Genomic DNA, 20348 nt, shown 5'->3' on the forward strand with positions numbered 1-20348 from the left:
AAGTATTTTTCAGTTGGTTTTTTTTAAGCATTTACTTAAAGATAATAAGCCTAGGAACTATGACACATTTTTTTATGTTGTATTTCAGATAGAATATGTGTCACTTAACTTAGTAGGTTGTAATTCCTCTTTTTAAAGTTTACTTCCGCCTTGCATAATTTCTTTACCAGACATGTCAGAACACATTTTGAATGGTTCAATTTTGCAAAGCCATTTAAACCTGATAATTGGATACACTTTCTGTACAGCTGTTAAACTTTCTGCCACAGTTTTCCCCTCAAGTTACCCTCCCTTTAGTTTCACCCCTGCTTTCTTCATTTCACCAGACATTCCCTTCCTTCCTCCCTCCCTCTCCTCATCTATTCTTCCTCCCTCTTACCCAGAATGCATTGCAGGCTGAGCAGGCTCAGCTGCACTATAAAAAGGCATCGGATGGGGGAGGGAGGGCTGCCGTGCAGCAGGAACTGTGCAGACGGGAATCCAGGGAAAGGCAACCCCCTTTGCAGAGGGATCTAAAGCCACAGCGCGGAAGAGAGGTCAGTACAGAGGACGAAAGGCTCGGTAAAGGAAGATCGGGCAGGAATGTCTGTGTGACAACAGTTATTCTTTTGTGAGACGTCGTGCCAAATGGAGATGACGGAGATCGAAGGCAGGCAGAGTGGCCAGAGCTGTTTATGGGGATGGAAAATGAGAATAACTGAGGCTGAGTGTGTAGTTGTCATCTGCCATTTGAGGTCTACAGACCTCAAATGGCAGATGATTTTGTAAATCATTTCAAATTGGCATTTTTAGAGAATGGGATGTTTCTTTAGTGCAAAGGCATGCATTTCTGGTCATTCTTGACCAGGTATCTTAGGGATGAAATAGGGGAGGGACATTTACATAATTACCTTCTGTGTAAATACACATCAGAAACACATTCTGCCCCCCCCTTTTTTTTTTATCAATTCATAAACCATATTTTGAACTGCAACCAATAAAGGTCATTGCCAATGCAACTCACTGCAGCCATTTAATTCCACATCCATCCCTCTAAGCCCCCATAAAGGTCATTAACGACTGATTAGTGCAAGAGTGTTATTGATTCTGCTGCACATTCCAGGTACCACTTTGCGACCAGATCACAAACAAGATTTCTCTCACTCCATCCATTCACAAACATCATGGAATGCCTCAAAGTGCACTGACGTCAAAGGGTCCTTTAAAGGGGCAGCACGGCAAATTAAACTTGGAGAAAGCTTAACCAAATTGTGCACTGGAGCGTGTGCTCTGAAAAAACTGTCAACCGTGTTTTCCTGTCCAGTCTCTTGCAGAGCAGTCAGCCAGGGCTGCGTCTCCACGTGCTTAATGGGTGTCACTAAATCCTTTAACAGCTGCAGACAACCTGGGTCTTTTTTTAGCAGGACTGACTGCATATTTAAAAGCAGCAATAAGACGTGTGGGTGTAATGTAGAGTTTTGGAGTGTCTAAGGTTATTTTTTATTTTATTATTTTTTTTGCTACTTCTTTTATGGATAATGGACATTACAGATCCAACTCCTTTACATTTAACTTTATGTTACTCTCAGGGTATTTAAAATTGTTGATGGTAACAATGTAAACAATGGCTCAGAATGGTCCACTAATTTGTAATTTCACAAAACACCAGAGCATTGACCATGCTGGTTGAAGTTACCAAACAACCGAGATAACCATAATAGGCCAGAGTGGGAATCCCAAAGAGGCGCCGTGCTGACTCCGATAACAGCCCACCAGTGACATTTACTCTGACCACAGGGTCAGAGGGTGCCATCATAAAACCAGAAACCTGAGAACACAGCACCATCACTCTTTAGGTGTACGGCAAATTAAATTAGCACATAATTAAATCATTTTTGGTTGTACTTTACAGTAGATTAATTGTGTAGAACTTGTAATGCCATTCTAACACTAGTTCAAAACTTTAGTGCAAGCTGATCCAGTGCAGGAATGCTGACAACAGAGTCCAGTAACTAAGCATTGGTTAATCTAACCCAAAGCCACCATCTTCCTGTGAATGTATGTCAAGCAAGGATTTAAAGGTAATACGGTTGATAAGGTACAAACGGATATCCCAAAATTAATTTAAAAAAAAATGTTTTAATTCTCATTTTCATGCATCTTTGCAAGCTATGAAGCCATTCTCTTTTAATCTTTTCTATTTTGTATAACCAAACTTAAAAGTTTTAATATGTTATGTTTTTGTTAGCATTAATCCTTGGCAGAGTATTTTGTCACGGCAGTGGCTTGGGGGATCCAAAGAGTTTTTCTTTTAAATTTAATTCAATGAATGTTTTCAAACAGCTTTCCAAAAAAAAAAAAAAGTTTATAACCTCATGTTAGCTGAGAGTGTTTAGTTTCAACTATCATTACCCAGAATTCATCTTTTTAAAAACGGTTTCATCATTACCTTACCTCTAGCCTTAACCTTCATCTGCAGCACTTGAAATCATAATGGCAACACTCTTTAACTGTATTCCCCATGCCTCCTCTTTTTGTTTTGTTTTTTTCTTGTGTTTGTTAAAATAGATGAGGATCTACTTTTCAATCTATTGCAATTTGAATGTGTAAAAATTATTTTGGGTTGGGCACCAAAACATGACTTCTACCCTCAGGCAAACTCTCTCCTCAACCCAGCCCTGCATGGGAGTATGTCCTATTTATCTGTGGCAACGCAGAAACATGGGGTGAGGAGTTAAACACACCAGGCTGATTTGACTATCAAATTGGCAGAAATGCATAAAAGAAAGAGGTTCTGTTTTTTGTTTTTTTCAATAAAAAAAATTGCTTTTAGAATTAACAGTTTGATAATGCAGCAATAAAACCATAGGAAACCATTCATAATGTATAACTAAACGTGACTGTGTGATAATCAACTCTAAATGTATGCATCTTAAATTGATTGTTAAATAATTAAAATGCACCATTCATTTGTACAAAAGGGAAAATCGCTGTTTAAAATGCAAACAGTTGCAGGAACTAGGGAAGCTCTTGGGCTAGAGACTTGGGGCAAGCTTGCACTTGAATATGCCCGCCTACATCCAACCTACTTCCTCATTCTTTTATCTGTCAGCTGCAAAGAATATTTACTAAAACTCTTCTGTGGTTACTGTTCTCTTTAGATACGCTGAGTACATAAGTACATATTGGGTAAAACTAGCAGTCCTCTGTCAGCTGAACATTAAGAGCTGGAGGTGCTGTATATTTTCCAAAGTGTCAGAATTGAAAATTAAAAAATAAAACGGTACAAAGAGTGAAAAATATACTTTATCTGAAATCCTATCATGAAATCCTTGTTGTCGTTTTTTTAAATTACATAATTATACTCTATGTTAAGATACTTAGTAGCTATCTGGTTGTACAACTAAAACTTATTTTATATGTATATTTTTCGACAAGCCATTTAGAAATCATGATACAGATGTAGGGAAAGGAGCTTTTGTCAGATCGGACTAAGATTCAGCTTTTTGACCTCCATTCACAATGCTAATGTTTGTTTAAAAAGCTACGCCGCACATCACGATTTTCACACTATTTCCATGATGAACCATAACGGGAGCTGTATCATGCTGTGAAGATTATTTTTCTTTGGCAGGAACAGGGAGGCTGGTCTGAGTTGATTGGAAGATAGCGATAAAGACGGAGCAATTTAGGGAGAGTACATGCTGTTGACGGAGAAGAACTTAAATAGACCCTTTTGCATGAGAAATATGTTAAACCTACAGGCAGAGCTGCAGTGGAAAAGCTTAGAACCAGGCAGAAACATGTGTTGAAATGGACATGGTTCAATTATGAATATGTGGGGGTTTTAATATAGATTTTTCTAGATGGCATCGATTGAATTTTCCACTGGTTGAGCAATATTGCCAAGAGTAGTATGTGAAAATGCAAGTCTTCATATGCTTACTTACCCTATAGCCAAATAATAATAAAAAAAGAAACAAAACGGCAAAAATTTCATTGCAGTGTGTATTTTGTGTTTAAAGTTTACACAAGAGGCAAAAAAGTACAATGATGTGACACTTACTACTATTACTACTAATACTACTACTACTATTAATACATTCTAAGAAGCAAAAATGCAGAACTCATGTAGAGCAAATCCTGCTTTTCCCCCACTGTCTTTTGAGTTACATTAATGTTTCACATGTCATTGCAATTTATAACGGCACTTTTTCAATTTGTCTGGTTTTCAATTTGCAGCTTACCTCCCTGCCCTCTTAGGGGTAACGTAAAACTTAAACCTAAACTCAATTCTATCGTATTAATTCTGCACTCTATACATCTTCAGGACCGTATGTATGAATCCAATGTGCACAATGAGTGCAAGGACAAACATCATTTCCTTAGAGAAAAAGCTAACAAATAAAAGAACAGAATAGTATAAAACAACTTTAGAAACAAATCGTGTTTTCAGTTCAGTCATCGCCAAAGGAATGTCAGAATCAATAAAATAGCTGTAACGCCTTAAGGGAAACCTTATATGACCTTTAGTCTTCTGCTGCTACATTAGAAAGAGCAATCCTGAATTGATTTTGGAAACGATAGAAAAATCATCTGAGAAAAGTTATGTCAGCCAGTTCAGACTACAAAATCTATTTGTATTTTACTCTATACTGACAGTAAGGGGTAAGGAGAAGAATTAAAAAAAAAAAAAAAGAAGTGAAGTGGAAAGACTTTGCTTCCCTGCATGTTTTCCAATTATCAAGCAGCACAATGACTGGTTAGGGTTCTTGGCACCTTGAAATGTATTGCATTTTCACATTTACTTAATGGCTCTTATGTATTTATTTTTTCACAGCTGAAGGAAAACACTCCAGAGACACAACGCAATGGCAGGTAATCAATGCATCACTTTCAGTGAAGTGATAAATGCTCTACTGTATATGACCAATGAGGTGAAACTTCTTCATTTGTACTTCCATTAGTAATCTAGTGGTGTTTAAGTAAAGCAGAGCCAGACAGGAGTTTTTTTTTTTTTTTTTTTAAAGGCCTCTATTGCCCTCTTCTGGTATTTTTATAGGTTGCAAGAAAAATCCTAACGGTCCCGTGTATTTGCGGTATTTAGTTCACATAGAAATAAATCATTATTTGAATAGAAATTATGTATTTAATTTCAATAAACATGTAAATGTGTTATGATCTAAAGCAATAAATCCGAGTTAGGGGTTTTCTCCTGCAGTGGTTAAGCTTACCACTTTCCTTTTAGTTCTCTCTTAACCCCTTGGCTGCATAGCATAATTAGATAGCAACAGTTGCCATGTCAACGCAGTTTGAGTAATGACACAAACTCACTTCAAGGCGAGCACAGCCAAAGCAGCTTGTTGCACAAGAAGACTCTTTGTTCTGCAACATTAAAAATGAAAAAAGCATCCACCTCACAAGATGGTTTGTTACCTAAATCTCTCTTTGTGGATTTAAAATTACATTTGTAGAAAAGCCACCGGTGGTTTTGTACATGTTCATAACTTCTCTTTGCAATGCTTATTGCAGACAAAATCAAGGATGCCAAAATCATCTTTGTTGTGGGTGAGTACTCTGAACCGGTCCTAACACTTCACTTGCAAGATGTTCAACTACTTGGGTTTTTTTGTTTTGTTTTGTTTGTTTGTATGCCACCACATTGGGTTTTGTGTTGATGTCCTTAGGTGGACCTGGCTCTGGAAAGGGCACCCAGTGTGAAAAGATAGTTGCAAAGTATGGCTACACCCACTTGTCTTCTGGAGATCTGCTACGTGCTGAGGTGGCCTCCGGCTCTGAAAGGGGCAAGCAACTCCAGGCCATCATGCAGAAAGGGGAGCTTGTTCCTCTGGTAAGGACGTGACCGAGAGTTTAAAGTGGTGCCGTGAGCATTTTCTGTTAGAACCGCTACATCGTAAAGTTTCATCACCTTTTCCTGTCTGCTTTCTAGGACACAGTCTTGGACATGATTAAGGATGCCATGATCGCCAAGGCTGACGTCTCAAAGGGGTTTCTCATCGACGGCTATCCTCGTGAGGTCAAACAGGGAGAGGAGTTTGAGAAGAAGGTGAGAACATACACGGGGATTTCTTATTTATTGCTGCAGCCTTAAATCTACAGAAGTTTTGATTTCGACCTCAGATCGGCAAACCCTGCCTGCTGCTGTACGTCGATGCGAAAGCAGAAACCATGGTCAAGAGACTATTGAAGCGTGGCGAGACCAGCGGCCGCTCTGACGACAACGAAGAGACAATTAAGAAACGCCTGGACTTGTATTACAAGGCAACCGAGCCGGTCATCGCTTTCTATGAGGGCCGTGGCATTGTGAAGAAGGTGTGTACGACAAACGCGTCGTTGACTAAAAACATATAGAACGTATTTGAAACATTAGTCTCATGATGTCGTTTTTCTATTCATCTTGCAGGTGGATTCTGAGCTGGCGGTGGATGACGTCTTTGCCCAGGTTTCCAAGGCTATTGATGCACTGTAGTAAAACAACATAACTGGATGAGCTGTGTCTGGATGTTGTTTTCTTATGAGTATATGTGTGGGTTTTAAAAGGACTAAACCTGACTGGAAGACAGACTACTAATCGTAGGACCTCCACACCCCACAAGTGTTTGAATCAAATCAAATGTAAATGGCTTATTGTCATTTCGATATAATATATAATGTGCTCACAACAGTCTGAGGACAGTTCAGTGTGCTAAAGCCTTGAAACCGAGCTAAAAACACAAGACATCTATTGCGTATAAAATAACCGCCTTACTGCTATTACTGTAGTTCATCGTTTTAACAGCTTGAGCCAAAAACTGTGTGCCGATCTGGTAATTCTGCTTTTATTGTTGTTGCCACTGTTTGCCTGATAACTGCAGTTTAATAAGCTCACGGAGAGATTTTCAGGATCTCTGGCAGTGGTCCGCACCCCGTCACTGCACTGCAGTGACTGCTAAACAGGCCTTGGACTGGGACACTCCAACAACCATTTCAGCTCCTGTCACTGTCCTCTTCAGGGCCCTTCGTGTGCCATATTGCAGCTGGAGTATCACACTGAGATGCAGTTTATGCAAGGATATATTAAAAAATAAAAAAGATCATGGGTGTCCACCATGTAACAGACACCTTGCACAATATTTTCATATTTTTCAAAGATGCTCTACTGTATTCCTAACTTGAGGGTAGAACATTTTGTTTTTGTACAAACAGCTGGTCATTGAGCTTTGACATTTAAATTGCTTATCATTTTCTTGTATTGTCCATTTTGGCAAACAGAACATGTTGTGCCAATGTGACATTGGCGGATAATGTGGTTACGATGAATTACAAGACAAAATCTTATTTTTATACAAACATACAATAGATCTATTCAACACATTTGCTATAAAAGAAGTTCAAAATGCATAAAAAAAACAGCCACGTCACTGCTACAATATGTCTTCTTGTGCCATTTAAAGGAGACAAAATTATAAAATAAGGTTATTGTTCACATAGGCAGAACTTTTCAATTCCTTTTTTTTAGCCCATCTTAAGCTCTGCGGATATTTTGCGCCGCTTTCATTGTGACGGTATGTACACATGTGAAAGAGATCTCTATAAAGTTGTAAAAAATACAGATGTTCAATATCCTATAAAACAATGTAGTTTGATGTTAATTTTGCGGTGGTGTATGTACTGAGCTCCATCCCTAGATTCCACTTTGTACGATTTTAAACGCCACCATACTGAGATTGTTGGTAATTCTGGTCAAACGCCATAAAAGGAGTCCAACACAGGAAATGCTTTCTAATAATAAACCACAACGAGGACGCTGGAGAATGCAGACACAACAGGATACAGGACACCCTGCAGCAGCTGTGGTCCAGCAGTGTTATTCCAATAACTCCTTTGAGGCCCAAATGACCAGCTGCTCTTCCTCTGCCTCTCACCTCCCTCATCTTTCTCTCACACAAACACACGTATTTCCAGTCGGGGCTGAGCCAACGCTACTGCAGGTATCCGGACTTTTCTCCAAGGACGGCTCTGATCATGACTGTGCTCTGTAGGGATGAGGAAAGGGAAAATGGCCTCTGAAGGTGGACAGGATGTGTCCGTAGGAAAGTCAATCAGACGGAGGCGTCTGAAATGCTTTCATAAAGTCACTGAGGATGCTGCTTGAATGCCAAGAATTTTGTTCTTGCTTCATAAAGGTAGAAAACAAAGAGGACATGTTGAGCTTGCAGTGGAATTTGCCACGTACAACTGTGGAAAAACTTTGGCGTCTAGCTTGACCGACGGCTTATTAATCTCGAACAAATTTGAGACAATATCAGTCATGCATTCGAAAACATCTATAAGTCATAACACCTGATGACTTATACAGTTAGCACGCATTGTTTTTAAATGGATATTGAGATTATAACTTGCGACGTGGAAGTTATTGCAAAAGATGTTTGTTGTGCAATTACAGAATCATCTGTCGAGTCGTTGAAGTGAGACAAAACAACATACAGCAAATAGCAAGTAGCATAGAAGATGCATTTTGTCAGGGTTGCACATTTCAGTCTTTTCAAGTAGACATTTCTGAAATATCACAGGAATAGCAAACTGTTTATTATACCAGTATTACACTGACCAAACTGCTGGTGAAAAGAGATGAGAACTCTGCTTTCAGATAGGACGGCAAGGGATTGATAGTTCATTAAAATTTCATGCGGAAACGTCCACAGAAATCCACAATTTTCAGGTCTTACAAGTTGTTTTGTGGAAGATTTAAACCGCAGTTCCTTAAATAGCCACCTGAGGCGCCGATAGAGAGCATATGCTCTCTATTGCTGAACGTCTGAAAGGAAATGAAGCAGACGTCTCAAAAAAAGAAAAAAGAAAAAAGAAAGCAATGCAAATGAAGTAAAAGGAGGGGAAATATAGGGTAAAGTTTTTATTTACATTGTTTTTTGAAGTAGTATAAATTTATTTAGAACCACATCAGTAATCAAATGAAAGAAAAAAAAATAGTACCATTGGAGAGATCAAAACATTTTATGATTCAAGATTTAGTGACTTGATGATTAGCCTAAATCTTTGAGAATGAAAGGCCTCCTTGCAACCACTCTTATCTTTAGTTCCCTTCAATTTCCTTGTTTTTTCTATGTTGTAAAGCTCTGAAAAATATATTGCATAACACAGGAGGCTGACATGCAAAGAGAAACAAAGTGATTACATTTCTGAATATTGAACTTCAGTTTTGCTTTTGTCAGAAATCGTTCTCAGGTCTTCGTTTCATAGTTCAAGCCTACAAGTAAAATGCAAAACAGGAAATTGAGGAACAAAAAAAAAAAGTTTAATATTTGAATTAGTCAGGCAACAGAAAAAAAAATAAATGAAAAGGATTAGCTTGGTGCCAGTTCAGGATTAAAGTGAAGATACTGACCCTTCCTGTGGGTTGGATAGAAATATCATGTGATAATGTTTTGACTGCCCTTTTAGAGGGAAAAAAAAAGAGTAATATTTTATAATGTTCTTCATCAGACTAGATTTATTTATTAATCACTGAACACATTCGTATTACAGCCTTTTGGTAAAATCCTTGACAAATGCATTTTAGATGCCCCAGTCTAACACGTAAAAAATCTTACGGTTTGACGAGATGAAAAACCGAAGTAATGTTTTGTGCATATTTTAAAGACACTGAATACATTGAATATTTATGTATAGAATTTATTAAAGCATGCCTGTCATCTGATGAGGCACATACTTCAGAGAAGTCTGACTCTTAAAGCTGAGTAAGTACTCCAATAATCTACATATATAATTCACCAAAACGATGTACTTATGAAGCTTACTGTTACAGATATCGACAGCAAAAGTTCACGTACGTGAAGAAGCATATTTGGTGCATTGTGTTTCAGCTTTGGAAACATGCTTCAAACGCATGCAAGGTGTTGCTTTTGAAATATCACTACAGTTGAGGGTTAATTTGCTGCAGGTGATTATTTCATGTCAAAATGTTTTGTGGTAAGCATGGGAATTGTTCAGGATTTGTTTTGATTTGCAGTTGAGCAACTGTAGATGAAAACAAGAAATCGGGGCAGGTTGGAACAGAACCACCCACATGGTCTATTTAAAACAAGAGCTTCTAGCTGAATGTATACGTCAAGATTCATTATCTCAGGGTTTTCGTTTGGGGGGCCTCCGTTGGGTTATCAACACAGGACTGATTTAACATCATCAATCTGTCATTTTCTGTGATAGAGTGCCTCCGCCCATCACGTAACTAAAATCTCACTTTAATGCCAGCAAAAAAACAAAAACTGTCGACCGCTTTCAAAAATGAGATGGATATTCACAAACGAGACGACTCTGCAACAAGCGCCTTATCGTTCAGTCCGCTTGGAGGACTGGAGACGCACATTAAATGACTTTGTAATGGTGATGGGCTTCTTTCCACTCGTGTCAATCCGGGGTACTTTCAGTGAAAGCCCAAGCGTGAGACCCCTCCGCCTCCTCATCCCCCACCGCCTAAGAGGACGATAAGGAAACGAGGAAGCCGACACAGGCTCTTTATTCTCTCTCAGCTCTGCTGTAGACTGGCTGTGTGCTGGCTGGCTGGCTGGCTGGCAGCATAGAGACCTAGTGGCACCGTGCGGGAACCAACGTCAGCTTGTGATGAAAGACGACGGCCGATTGTTTCCTGTTATTGAAAAAGTACTACTGGGGAGAGGAGGCTGAAGGGGGGCGAGGGGGGAGGGAATGCCACTGAAGTATTGAGCTGCTTTAAAAATGTCCTTTGGTGAGGAATGGAGGTGAATTCCAACCCTGACATTTTGCTCATCAGCTAAAATGTAAGCCCAGCGAGCTGCGTGACGAATGCAGACATTTATGTACCAGATACTTTGGGCAGGAATACAAGTAGAACAAAACTGCCCCCTCTTAGGGTTAGGTCTCATGTGAATTTGTTTGAACATGCTGCTTGATAGAATGAGGTCAGATTTGCGGCGTTAAGACGCAACATATCATCTAGGCTGAACACACAAGACTCTCTGAATAACTTTAGCTCGCTATTTGTCACATTTGAACGTCTAAATCGGATGCTCTTAAGACTGCTGCGGTCCCTCACTGAATGCACACTGACAAAGAGTTGGCACAGTTCTGTTTCGCGTTGTGCTTTCAAATGACATAATCAGAGGTGTGACAACAACATTGGTGTCCACAGAGATGTGCTCCACCATGCTGGTTCTCACCTCGGTGACTATCTCCTTTCGGGCCAACCGCAGAAAGAGGGAGACCCAGCCACGTTGTAAATATTCTTGGAGACTCGTTAAAAGTATTTCCGTGTTTATCTTTTATTCAGTTTTCTCCTCAACTAAAAGGCTTTGTGTTGTGGAGTTGACTCAATGGGAATATGACTTCTCCGAGTCCTTTCATAGTGGAAAGGATGTTTTGTCTACCCTTTTGCAGCTTTTTTTTTTTTCTGTGATGGTGAAGCAGCCAAAGAAAAACATTGCTCCCTGAGAACTTCAAGCTTTTTGTTACATCAGAAAAACAAAAACAAAAACAGTGCAGATCAAATATACAGGGCCTTGAAAACATGTCCATTCTGGTAAGCTTTGGTAAGCATTTTGTCACCAGCACAATTTTTTTTCATTATTATTATTCTAATGTGGCAGAACACAAAATGGTGCAGAATTGCGAAGAGGAAGTTTTTCTAAATTTTCCATGAATAAAATGCGTGGCCAGGATTGCATTGGGTTTTATTTGTGGGTGTCAAAATAGAGGGGGCTCAACACAAATGCAAAATACACTTAGCAGACTTTTAGTAAAAAAAAAAAAAATCCATTCCCTTTCACTTGATCATTTACATTTTTGTATTGGTTTATGTCCCACTGAATAATAATAAAAACCCTAGGTCTAACCTGATTGCTAAGCATTTTCAAATATCACACATATTAATGCTGAAGTAGGTAACTTACTTTAAAAAAACATATATATTTTTTACATATTTGTTAAAACTCACTGTCTGCTGACAGTATATGAGATTGATGTTTTGTGAAAAAAAAAGTATAGTTCCCCTGCTCTTCTATAATTGTACAATGAAATTATCTGTTCTGAAAGCAAATAATCTTATTCACTCTGACCTCTCCTCTTCTGATGCTTCCACTTTTAGTGTTTATAATTTTAATTGATCCGTGTTCAAAAACACTAATTTTTGTCTGATGGACCGACTCTTAATTATCTCCTACAATTTAGACCTGCAGTGGTATGGCTGCAAAATATATATTTTTATTTTTTTCCATAATTTTATTTTTGTCTGGAACTGAAAGCTGTGAGTTGGTGGATATTTTTGTATGTAAAAAAAAAAAAAAGTGGCAGCAATACCTGCTAACCCATTTTCACTAATGGACTCACTAATATCTCTGGCTTATGAATTGCAAGTATAGACCATAAAATATGGCAATGACCTTTAACTGATAATAGGTGTGTAATTTTCTATAATAGCTTTGTAATTACACAGAAAATGCTTGCCTGAGGGATACAAAAACTCACTTCAAAATTACAAGATCACATGTGAGTCTGAGGACAATAGAGTGCCAGAAATGAGAACTGATGGAACAGAAGCAATAAAAGAAAAAAACAGACTGCAAAAAAAGAGCCCAGATTTTTAGCATAATCAAATCATAGTTGATGGGGGCAGAAGATTGGAGGAATTATTTTGAGAAAAAGCACATAGATGAAAAAAAAAGAAGAAAAAAAAAAGGAAACGAAAAAAGCTCAATCCTTTTGTCAACATTCAACCAATAATTTCACGCTGTAACGTGAGAGGTGGCAACAGAAGATCATTATAATACAAACTTGCCACAGGCTGTTAAATGAGGTTGCAGCTGACATTATTATTGTTATGGCCTACAGGGTAATGCGAGGCAGTTTTCTTACAGTGTAGCAGAATGTCGCTAATCATTTTTAAAACCTATAGATGCACTCAAATTTCTTGGTACCCTGACGGCTTGTTACAAAATAATTAATATGTCATGAAAAGCGATGCAGTTAAGGTCTAATGTACACTTGTCCGCCTTTTAGTATTTGGCAAAGTAAACAAGCAGAATTATGAATACTTAACTTCTTATTGCAGAGTCATATGGTGAAAATGCAGGGGCAGATTTGTGCTACCCCTAAAGAGAGTTAATCCTCACGTTTTAGAAGTATTTGCAGAGAAAGGAAAAGTGAAAGCTCTCCGAGGACCTCAGAAAGAAGAATATAGGGATATCCATAATGCAAGTAAAGACTAAAAATCCATTCCCAAACAGATTCATTTCTCTGTGACTGTAGTTACTAATGCTGTCAGCAGATATGGCGTTCAGTGGACTGTGTAAGCAATCCGGTTGATCAGATTGAAGGTGCAGATGGTGGATAATAAAAAAAAAGAGTCACCTAAAGCCATTCAAGAACTCCAAGGCCAAAATACTTAATATGCTGATTTCAACATGCATCACATTTCGAATCATGCTGGGCTCCATGGAAGAAGTTCAAGATCCGGGAGGGCTCCACCGCTGACGGAAAAACACAAAACAGACAGACTGGGGAAAGCAAAAAAAAAAAAAAAAAAAAAAAAAAAAAGCATGCTGGCAAGCCCTAAAGGATCTGGAAGGATACCCCGATGAAACAAAAACAGAGCTTTTTGGCCAGTCATGTTGTAGCTGTGCTTTCAGGAAGGAAAGTCCGACATTTCAGGGAGAAGAACATGATACATTACATGCTGTTTTGGGGATGATTTCTCACAACTAGCATTGGCCAAGCTGAATCTGCGCTGGACACCTGGAGCGAAACATATTGTCAGAAGGTTCATTCTCAGTCGCTGGTTATGGGTCTCCTAAGAATATAAATAGAATATATTGAGCAATAATATTTACTCACTCAAGAATGCCCTCAGTAACCTCAGATTAAATTAATTCAACATGAAACTTTTACAGGACAATCTGAGAATTGCAGAATAGAGATGCCACCCTTCAAACCTGAGAGAGTAAGGAGGCCTGGCAGATGAGGAATCCCATTGTTTGTTGGTAGTGATTGCTGCAGAACGTACTGGGACAAAATACTTATATAGATGTACATATATATATATTTTTAAATTATGATGTGTAACTAAATCATTAACACAAAGAAAAGTTTAGCTAGTTTTCAATGTTGACTTGACAGCATATTACGTGAAGCAACTTTTACCAGCTTCATTTTTTTTCTGCAGATGAGGCCAAATGTAATTCTACCTCTAAGACATTTTGTGTGTTTCACGGAAAAGAAAAGAAAAAAAAAAGAGTTACAATGCAATGGAAAAAATAAAAATAATACCTCAAAAATAAATATATCATATTGTAGAACACGTAAAACCCTAAGGTTACAAGGTATTTTGTAATTTTTAAGCGCTGGCCAATTTTTTTCCTGTTGTCTTTGTTGTCATATTGAAAGCTCATAAAATGTTGTCACATTTTACTTTCATCAAACATTTTTCTAGACCTCAGATGACGATGTTTGTCTCACTGGTTTTAGCTGTTCTTTAGGGGATTTTTTTTTTTTTTTAACGCAAGAATGTGGAATATGTTCTCAATTGTTGCTGAAGCTTTTAAAAAAATGTTGGTGCCATATCCATAAAAAATGTACTAATTTCTATTCATTTTACTGTTAAAACATGCAATAGTATACAAAACTAAAAACAATTAAGTTTTTTTTTTTTACAGAATGAACAGTAAGATGTTTTAATGAGAGTATAAAAGGAGCCTTCTTTTATCCTTAGTAAAATTCTAAATAATTTACGTACCTTAAAAGGAAATTGATGAGACATTTGTAAACTATTACTAATTCAGAGGACGGATGCACAGCTCTTGCCAAATGAAACCTCTGTGACTCACTGATGTACCTTATGCGTTAGAAAAACCCATCATATTTAATTTTGTTGACACCAAACAACCTATTCTTTCAAACTTGATTGTATTCAGAGGGAATGAGATAATTGTTCTGCTTACTGTCTCATCTGTTGATCATTATATGAACTGAAGGGAATTAGTTTTTTTTTTTTCTCTTTCTCTTCTTTAAACATTCTCTTCTGTTCACAAGGGCTCAGCATGTGTTTCTGTTCTCAGAAGCAAAAAAAAAAAAAAAAAAAGGATCCTGTGGGAGGGGTACAGAAGTCAGTCAGTACCGCCCCGGCAGAAACAAAAACTTTGGAAAGTCCACACATCGTCACTTTGCTGAATGCAGCCGCATTCCCGCCAGTGGATTACAAAGTCTAACTATTATCCAAGAGAGCCACCTATTTCAAAACGGTAAGTTTTGATTTGTTTGCTTTCATTCTTTCTCGTTGCTGTTATTTTCCCTGAAAGCTTAGAGGGCAGAAGCCAGTATTTTTATTTTTTTTTCCTTGACTCTGCACCAGTCCATTTTTTTATATATCAAAGCAATTTACTGGGGTTGTGTATCTGCAAATCATGTCTTGGGATTGTCACATATTTTACTTGTAAAAACAGAAACCTGTCTATATCTGTTAGATATTCTCTGAGAGTCCCAACTGCGGCTCAAAAGGTTTACCATCAGGGCTCAGTTCAACCAACAAAAACGCTCTTGAATTGTTTCTATATTAGCAGCTCAGTGCTTCAGTTTTTCTTTATAGTTTCTTTTATTTTATTTTATTTATTTTTTAATCTTACAGTGTGATGTTCGGGGAAGTAACGAGGCTTTCTGTTTTCCTTGGAGCTACATAAACAGTTTACACAGACTCTTCCTTTCCCCTCTATATGAATTATATAACAAGAACAGTCTCCTTCTTATCTGATCTCGGCATTGTGGTATTATTTAAAGACAGAGATGCCGCAGAGCTTCCTGAAAGAGTTTGCCAGACGTTTGGTGACCAGCAGATAACCTCTGGGTTCAGACCCTGATTGTGCATCGGGAAGACGGGCAGAAATGTTGCCTCGCTGTCTTATGAGTAAATTCCTGTTGGCCATGCTGTTTAAGTGACCAGTGACCTGTCTATTTTCACTGTTTCATTGTTCAAATTTGGTTTTGTTTTTGATGGACACATACTTGGAATTTTTTCAGAGGGAGACATGTGCTCTTTTATTGTTCTTATCGATTATAAATCATGTTTATTTTTGCAGCAGAGACTATTTTTGTATTGCGACATTAGCATGACACGTTCCTAACACAATGGGACTGTGACACTTGGACACATCTCATCAATTACCACATTTCTCTACCGGTTCCCTCATTTTTTATTTTTATTTTTCTCCTGAACCTTTCCACCTTCTATGACTGTAATTATCTGTTCTGTCACAGCCACAGTCATTGTCTCGCCTGCCACCGGACGAGGACACTTGAACCACTGACCGAGCACCTTCACACCGCAGAGACTGAGATCCCGCGTTTACAGAAAACTTTAAGCGATGGAGGGACACCTGATGAGATTCACTCTGCTTCTGTGCATCGCCCTCGCAGCCTCCTGTAAGTCTGACCGGCTACAATTTATTTCTCTCACCTTTTACATTTTACTTTCTTATCTAAGTCTTTCATTTACGGAAATAAAGCAACCTGAAGCTTCAGGCAAAAAAGGCCAGTATATTTAGTCAATGTTGAACCTTTGAGTGACAGTTCTGTCAAACTAAAGTTCAGAGGCAGATATTAATCTCGATTTGTTCCCTTCTTTGACATCATTTTATTCTAGGCACATACAAGTTCCCTCTGTAGTTGTCCATCAATCTGCAGAGGCAGACAAAATAGTTCCTTGTGAATAATTCCACGTGAAAGACGTCCCAGCAGAATTAGTCTTGTTACTGTCAGGTTTCTGGGGGCGGTGGGAAACATTTGTTGGCTTTATTGCTTAGAAAACATTTTTTTCTTTAAGATCTGTCCAAAGACACAAGAAAACATGTGGATACTGATTTAATGTAATCCTTCCCAGTTGCACCTCATCCATCAGCCCGCCTGCTGCGGCTGGCTGACCGTAACAGATTCAAACCAGTAATCCCCACAAGGTATTGAAGATAACGAAACCCTACCTAACCCAGTGAGCCAAAAATCAAGCTTCTGAGTCTGCTTTGACTCATGCTGCCATGTATTTTCCAACAGTGAGATTAATATCCGACACTCACAACCATGTCAACAGTAAAACTAGGCCTAACATTTTGGCAGCGCTCCAGATCTGCTCATTAAGTTTTAGAGATAACAAATTTACAAGTTCATTCAGCGTTTACTTGCTCTCTTTAAATTCATGGACAGATACTGTTGTTTGTGGAGAAGGTTTATGTTGAAGATTGCCTCAGCAGCAGGTAATAAAAACCCAGAAACTTATTTTTCCACTTTAGTTTTTAAGATGACTATTGAATAAAGAACAACTTAATAGCCCTAAATCCCTAAAATGGTTAATAAATGGGTAACATTTTCAATCTCTACACGTGAAATGCTGGTAGATCCATAGATGGAAGGTGACAATGCGACAAAGTGCGAAAAAGTTCACATTTTCACTCTTGTAGCATTTAATGTCACCGTTTCATTTTAGTCTTTGACAAACTGCATCTGATTTACCCAAAATTTCTATTAAAAGAAATAACAGATGCCGCCTCTTGTCCGTGAATGTGTAGATGTCATAGCAACAAACACGCTGCCACTGTTTAATGTACTTTGACATTCACTGTTCCCATAACAAATTTCTTGGATTATTTTTTTTTTTTTAATTATTATTTATTTTAGTTTTGCTTGAAGTTGCAAGTGCTGGATGTTTTGCTTCCACATTCAAAGGTCTTTACACATACCAAAAAAACAAAACAAAACAAAAAAAAAAGCAAACAAACCAAAAATAAATAAACAAAGTGACATTTTCATCATTCTTTTCGGAGAAACATAAAGTAGACACAAGGCTGTTAGATTTTTTTTTTTTTTCTTCTAGAAAACCAAGCCTGCATACACAATCTGGCTCCAGTAACTGACCTGCTGTATTACGAATCACAGTATTTCCTTAGGTACTAAGCAGCCTCTCAGCGTGGTGCTGCAGGCATGGATACAGTGTTGTGTTGTACTTTAGCCAACTGGCAAAACCTGTGGAGAGTTTGACCTTATGTAGTTTCACTGCAGGGGATCAGTCTCGCTTTCTGGTGCTGCAGCTTGCAAGGAGCTGTTTAGTTCAGTCCTAATTGCCTGTATGACACATAGTTCTGAACCCAATATCCGTTTTTTTTTTTTTTTTTTTTTTTTTTCCTTTTCTTAAATGAGGCTCTAGGGATCTTCTTTTTCCCCTTATTTGTGCTTCTGCCAGAGCAGCTTTAGGTGAAGACCCAAGGGGAGCTGGAACATTGTTACAGCGGTATACTCTGATATTGTGCTCTGGATTTCTGAGACATTAATCAAAACATTGATGAGACACACACACACACACACACGAATCGCTGTATCTCGTTCATTGTGTGTTTGTCTTTTTTTGTGTGTGTGTGTGTGTGTGTGTCAAATGAGTTTGTCATTTTTCAGACATGTTTCCTGGGCTTAACGCTACTTTTATTTTTTTTTTTTGGTTTCACCAGCGTGAGCTGTGTCACACCGCAGCCAGGCACGTCCTCTCAAAATGGTATTTTTCCAGACCGATAACGAATATGGAAATGAATTCTGAGCACGCACAACATATCCAAAGGGTTTTGTTTTTTGTTTTTTGTTTTTTTGACAAAAACCCGGTCAGCTGTAACTGTGACTAAAAACAGATGTTGTGAAAAGCTGCTAAAAAGAAGTAAACACAGAAAAAAAACTTAAAGTAAATCAAAAATAGCCTGCAGCCCCCCCACAAATCCCATGACATACTAGGCCAAAGCAGTACTGTATTGTGTTTTCCTTTAGCTCAGGCCTGCTTTAGCTTTTTGTAATCGTTTTATATGTTCGACTATGCTGTCAGCTATGACGCATGACCATAAGCAACAGCTACTCTTAAATTCACAGCTAACTTTACCCTAACACTTCACTGAAGGATGGGGATTTGGATCCTGTTTTGTGTAATAAATGTGGGACATATTTAAAAAAATAAAAAATAAATGTCATTGAAAAGTTCATTTATTTCAGTAACTAAACTCCCCAAGAGCGACACATCTTGATTAATTACACATAGACTGGTGTTTTTTTGTTGTTCCTTCCCCCCACCCCCTAAGTCTTTATTTCTGCTAATTATGAGAGCTACAGTAAACATTTAAGATTGGAATGTTACATTAAACCAGCACAAATGCAGAAATGTAGACTTAATTAAAAGTATGTTTAAAACTTGCCTGAAAGTTATTAGTTACAAAAAAGTACTATTAGTGTGACAACTGAGATTCATCAGGAACACATTTTTCTGTTGAGTATGACTGTGCTCAGTGGAGATGTAATGATTTTCAAACGCCATCACTCAATCTGCAAACTGACCAACAAAAGTAAGCCTGAGCTTATGTGATGCTAGTCCAGTTTTTCTTCTTAAACCTGAAAATGTTCCTCTCTGCTCAAATGAGTCAGATTTCTCTCGTCTCGTTAGCAACTTATCCGTAATCTCGGAGTGGATTTTTGCAAGGCTTCAATAAAAACAGCCATTATTAGGCAGGTCTTAGCTTCACTGCACTGCCTCCCTGTGGGACTAATTTTGTCAAAAGTGTTGCTGTTTTAATAGTCTTACAGGCTTTCGCCAGCAGGTTTGTTTCTAAGCGCATTTAAGTCACAACATATCTGATATCTTCAGTAAACAATTGTTTTATAAGTACTAGATTACACAGACTGATGATCACACTTCAGCAGCAGTGTGTGTTCACACTCCGTCTTAACAGCTGATTTGATATGTAATTTTGTTTTTAAGAGAAACATGGATTAAGAGGTGATCTTGGTGTCTATTTGGTTTGTCTATGAAGAATAACCAGTAAGTGCCAAAGCAGCGTATTTACAAAATTAGTAATTTTGATCGAAATTACCAGCCGGGACGCCACCTGATTATCAGGAAATAGTTGTCAAATAGTTTTTTAGTATTCGTTATTGTTTTATGAATGCCTGTGTGTTGAGGTTTGGAAGGTTGATGCAGCAGCAGATCTTTAACGTTTCTAAGCCGTTCAGTGAGTTATAAACTAACAAAAGTATTTTAATTTAAAGTCTATTCTCTGACTTTAGACACATCCTTACACAGTGCAGCTCAGTATTTTCTCCAATAATATATCCTACACTATAAATATCCAGATGTGAAAGTAAAACAACCCTGAAAATATCTTAAAACACTCTTGCTCAAACTTGAGGGAGCTTCTAAAGAGTAAGATGCAAATTATTACAGTTTCACCAAAAGGAGCTTAAATCAAACTGTTCTAGTTTGTGTTTTTACTCTACCAGCGCAGGGCATTTGGGTGATATTCGGATTTACTGGT

The 20348-nt window shown here is 38.0% G+C and overlaps 1 protein-coding gene across 1 annotated transcript; it reads left to right on the top strand.

The window, feature by feature from the left end:
- The first annotated feature begins 428 nt into the window (after positions 1-428).
- On the top strand, positions 429-7058 carry ak1 (adenylate kinase 1). The gene is made up of 7 exons (XM_007558993.2): positions 429-536; positions 4820-4857; positions 5512-5547; positions 5667-5830; positions 5930-6046; positions 6121-6312; positions 6404-7058. The coding sequence occupies exons 2-7, from the start codon at positions 4851-4853 to the stop codon at positions 6467-6469; spliced, it is 582 nt and encodes a 193-aa protein (XP_007559055.1). The 5' UTR covers positions 429-536; positions 4820-4850; the 3' UTR covers positions 6470-7058.
- Positions 7059-20348: the final 13290 nt, after the last annotated feature.

This window comes from Poecilia formosa, unplaced genomic scaffold (genome assembly GCF_000485575.1).
Source record: "Poecilia formosa unplaced genomic scaffold, Poecilia_formosa-5.1.2 Scaffold100, whole genome shotgun sequence".
Classification (NCBI taxonomy): Eukaryota; Metazoa; Chordata; class Actinopteri; order Cyprinodontiformes; family Poeciliidae; genus Poecilia; species Poecilia formosa.

Bases quoted from the DNA above. Each gene is read 5' to 3' on its own strand.
- ak1 (XM_007558993.2), top strand. The intron at 6,047-6,120 runs GTGAGAACATAC...TTTCGACCTCAG, and splicing joins GAGAGGAGTTTGAGAAGAAG to ATCGGCAAACCCTGCCTGCT. The intron at 6,313-6,403 runs GTGTGTACGACA...TTCATCTTGCAG, and splicing joins GCCGTGGCATTGTGAAGAAG to GTGGATTCTGAGCTGGCGGT.